Source organism: Hippocampus comes, unplaced genomic scaffold (genome assembly GCF_001891065.2).
Source record: "Hippocampus comes isolate QL1 unplaced genomic scaffold, H_comes_QL1_v1.1 scaffold68, whole genome shotgun sequence".
NCBI lineage: Eukaryota > Metazoa > Chordata > Actinopteri > Syngnathiformes > Syngnathidae > Hippocampus > Hippocampus comes.
Genome location: NW_017805625.1, coordinates 989391 through 994144, shown reverse-complemented (window position 1 = coordinate 994144; position 4754 = coordinate 989391). Strand labels below are relative to the sequence as shown.

At 42.2% G+C, this 4754-nt stretch overlaps 1 protein-coding gene across 1 annotated transcript in view; it reads left to right on the top strand.

Annotated features, from left to right (window-relative positions):
• Positions 1 to 3051: 3051 nt before the first annotated feature.
• nop56 (NOP56 ribonucleoprotein homolog) overlaps positions 3052 to 4754 on the top strand; it is a 5784-nt gene continuing 4081 nt past the window's right edge. The window contains exons 1-3 of the mRNA XM_019880589.1: positions 3052 to 3158; positions 4454 to 4543; positions 4617 to 4731. Of these exons, the coding sequence (XP_019736148.1) occupies positions 3156 to 3158; positions 4454 to 4543; positions 4617 to 4731 (208 nt within the window). The 5' untranslated portion in view covers positions 3052 to 3155. The remainder of the gene's footprint in view (positions 3159 to 4453; positions 4544 to 4616; positions 4732 to 4754) is intronic.

Genomic DNA, 4754 nt, shown 5'->3' with positions numbered 1-4754 from the left:
CACACACACACACAGAGAAAATTAACGTGTATTATGCAACACAACGGCGGTGGCGGTAGTGCGTGCGTTCATGTGCGTGCACACGCACGGGATTTCCACCATGCTCAGCTTGAGGAAGCTGTTGGACAGCAACATCTTCCAAGTGGCCGTCCTCCGACCGAGGCTCCATGTCCTTTCTACCCTCTCGGTCCTGGAGAGTCTACAGCCAAACACAAAGTCACCACGGAGATTTTTTTTTTCCACATCGGATTGTATATGAAAGAAAAACCCATAGTGGTCTCAAGGAAAAAAAAACGTGAATCTGAACAATATTGGTCATATTTGCGCTCCATCCATGGATGTTCAATAGGGTTTAGATCAGGCCTCATGGAAGGTCACTTCAGAATAGTCCGATGTTTTGCTCTTAGCCATTCTTGGGCCTTTTTTTTTTCCCCCAAAAAATAATTTGTCAACATTATGTAGAATGTAAGACTACTTAACACTGGCCAATACAACCCAATCATCTTACTTTCAGCATGATTATTTCCTTTGGGCTCAAGAAGGTGATGTGTCCTTGCGTCCTCTCAACCAGCAGCGCCACAAGGCAGGCCAGCACCACGCAGACGACCACAGCTCCACGCATGCTCATTCTCTTCTGTGCTGGACAAAAGTTCATTGGCGCTTTGTCAGTCTTAAGGTGAGCATTTTCATATTTGGCGCCAGAATTGGGAAGACATAATTTTTCAGCCACACCTACTCTTGTGACCGGTGATTGTAGGCTGTGAAAAGTATTTAATTTACCGCATGTGTGTTCGTGTCTGTATACATGTGTGTGTGTAATGTCATACTGACATGTCATTTTGCAAATGCAGATTGACAAATGTGTGCGTGGGAGTGCATGAGAGTGACAAGACTGCGATACACTGGAGATGAGATAAGTTCCCGCGGCAATCTAGACAGGACAGCTTTATGCACACGGAGCAATGTGTACATCGGGGAAATGAACAGAAGAGAAAAAGACAAAATGTTACATGCTCACGGGTCGTTTGAATCTTGGTAAGATGGTCTCAGATGAGAAGAGCGTCTCCTGTCTGAATGAGAACTTGTCCCCGTCCGCCTTTATATCAAGGCGCTCCTGATGCCCCAGCTTTTTACTGTCCGCCCTCACATCCGCTCCTCAACAGGCTCCTTCACAAGCATTCTCATCCAGGCTCCTGGAAACGCAGATATCACACATGCATTCGGCTTTTTTCCTTTTTTTTTTTAAATAAGTGGACATTCTGTATATGGGCAGGGAGGCAAACGTGCTTTTTGATTAACACAACACTGAAAAAAATACATTTATATATAATATATATATATTTTTTTAGATTACACACCTCTGTATGAAATGTAGGTTGTACCTATTTGGGCTTGAGTGTCCTCAGAGGTCAGCCAGCCATAAATTCTCTGCTTCTAAGAATAAGCCAACACAATGTGACATTTACGACCTGCCAGTAATGTGGAGTTGTGCACATCCAGGCTCACATGCATTCGCTCCTAAGAAACCCTGCAAGGCTGCAGAACTTTAATGATGCTTTTTCCTCAAATCCACCACTTGACTGTGTTCCTGCATGGTAGTGAAATGTGACCAGAATGGGTGCGTACTGTTGGACCACTCTGGAGAAATGGACGATTAAAAATCACTCCCTAGTCGTGTCCAAGTGGTTCAAGTACATAAGTTGTGTGCAGACCTAAATGAAGCATCAGCGTGACGTACAAGCTCGAATTGGATTTTCCCTTCCTGAGCGTTAGGTACCTCCAGTGCAATTGGGTTTATCCTTTCACATTCGTCAACACATAATGTGTTTCGTTATTTATGCATTCAAAATAAAAGCGTTTGTTTATTTATTGTGTTTATTTATATATGCTGCAGGACTCCAGACTCTTTTTTTTTTTTTGTAGGAGCACAGAACCTGAAATTTTAGGGACAAAAGTAGAAAGTGAATTGGGAGACAAAAAACATAAATTGATTTGCGAAGTAAATGTACATTTACACTTCATCGACTGAGGCCTTGAGTTGATGAGGGATACGGCTGACTTTGGCCCATATCAATGAATGGTCCTTGTTGCTTGGGGGCCCAAAGGGGTCTAAAAATGCTCCTGACCATAGGCTATTATTCTATTTTTCTTTAATTTTCAAAGTTTTTAGTCCAAATGAATTGAGTCAATCAAAACTGCAACTCATAATACCAGACAGCTATGGATGACATTTGTTTTTGTTCATAATAAATAGCAGGGATAGGAAATGAAAATGCTAGTGGGGGCTACAATTTGACATAAGTGGTACTGTGGGTCCACACAGGACCAAGTAGTTCCTAAACAGGTGGATGATAAAATGCCGTTTTTAAATAGGGACAAAATATATGCTCTTAATATATTTCATTTCATCCATTTTCTGATCCGCTCATCCTCACAAGGGTCGCACGGGCGTGCTGGAGCCAATCCCAGCTGTCTTCGGGCAGCAGATTGGCAACCAGTTCAGTGTGTCCCCTACACACTGAACTGGCTGCCAGTCAATCGCAGGGCACACAGACATACAACCATTCGCACTCACACTCGCATACAAGGACAATTTACACGAGAGTGTTCCATAAACTGCCATGCATGTTTTTTTGGAATGTGGGGGGAAATCGGAATACCCCGAAAAAACCCACGCAGGCACGGGGAGAACATGTAAACTCCACACAGGAAGGCCGGAGCCGAAATCAAATCCTGTACTTTTGCACTGTGAAGTGGACGTGACAAGGCTGAAAATCTACCACGTCTACATTTTGTAAATGTAATGTTTGTTCACAAATCTATGCTGTTTGTTATTCGTTAATTTTATGTTATGTTATGTTTTGCATAATTTTGACCAACCATCAATATTTTTTTGTACCTCCACTTCGGGACAGAGGGTGAGAAGTTTTTCAGCCGTCAATACATTTTAACTCAAAAGTAACGTTGTTGTTTTTATGTCCACTAGATGGCATGAGAAACAAATCCACGTTTCTTTGATGCGTCTCGCGATGTTTTATGTGATCTCGCGGTATTCTGGCCCTTGACGTTGAGTCGGAGCTTGACCGTGCAGTCTTTTTACAGAAGAACAAGCATCGGGTCGCACACGTCTTGTGTGCTGCCGACATTTACCGATCATGGTAAGGAAACATGTTATGCATATGAATGAACTAGCTACAAATTTAGTCTTGTGCCTGACTGCTGACGTGCCCTTACTGCTAATCATGTTGTTATCCAACAAATCGTTGTTTCCATCTTCCTTTTCCACATCCCGTCTAAGGCCTTTCTCCTAAGCTACGTAGTTAGCCGCCCATGTGGTTACCACTCGTTCTGCGCTAAATGTGCGTCACGTCGCTCTCAAAACAAGAATTGCTGCCGCCGACACTAAACGAACACATTTTAATGTTGTAGAAATGCATACCGACGCGTTTTAGATATGCCGCCATTAGAAAGTGTAGATTTTAAGCTTTATGATGAGCATGCATTAGCGTAGCCCTTTGCTGCTTCACCCCATAGCGTTTGCACACGTGGTGCCCTGGCTAAAACGTGGTGCACTTGTGACCGTATGTGGTCGGAAAGCTCAATATTGGACCATCTTGCATATTTTCATCAAATATTGCTTTCCGTTTTGATAGTTTAAACCCCTTTGCAGCATTTTATAGTTTTGGATTGTGCAATTAATGTCGTTTCGTCGTTTCTATGTCAAGATTTCGTTGGGCACATTTTAAACGCAAGGGAAATCAGAGTTTTTAAAAAAATAGATCAATCGATGAAAAACAATTCAATCCCGACATTAAAGTAGGATCGTTTAAAGTCACTGAATACATAGGTTGTCAAGCTTAAATCCCAAACGTAGATGTTGATGGTACAAAACCACTAGTTGACTTGGTCCTAAAATTATAAAGGCAGTGGTTACTTTCCCGTAAAACTTCTCCTGCCTGCGTTATTTTGCCATAAACGGGTGTGATTGGTTGATCGCAGGAGCAAAGAATTCTGGGTCAATCGTGAATCGGCTCTTTTACCGTAATTACCGTTATCTCTTGCTATTATTAATCTCCTTACCCTAACCTTTTATTTTTGTGGGGTCCTAATCATTTTGACAATTATTTTGTATATGTTATGCGGTTTGTAAGTTGCCAAAACTTTGTTTTGCTTCTTTAATGGTTCGTGTCATTCTGTTTTATTCACGTGTGGTATTTTGTAGTCCCCCCACCCCCATACGCACACAAAAGTGACGAAAATTCCTTGCGTATCGTGTCATTCTGTTTTATTCACGTGTGGTATTTTGTAGTAACACACACACTCACACACAAAAAAAGTGACGAAAATTCCTTGCGCATTTTTATACAAAAGACTAAAACCAAGATGGCTGCCCAAAACAACACTGGTACTCGGTTATGAATGAAACTCTTATGGATTAATTGTATTTGTTTAGGTGCTGTTGCACATGTTGTTTGAGCATGCGTCCGGCTACGCGTTGTTTGTCGTGAAAGAGGTGGAGGAGATCAGCATGCTGCTGCCCCAGGTGGGTTTTATTGCCTCACTGCTACTTGGTTTGGCATTATTATGGGAGACTCATCGCCGAGTGTATGTTTCAGGTGGAGCAGTGTGTGCTGAGTCTGGCTAAATTCAATAGTATGGTGAGCCTGGCTGCCTTTTTCCCCTTTAAATCAGCACAATCTGCCCTTGAGAACATTAATGCCATTTCTGAAGGTAAGCTTTCTTTCCTTAAGTTT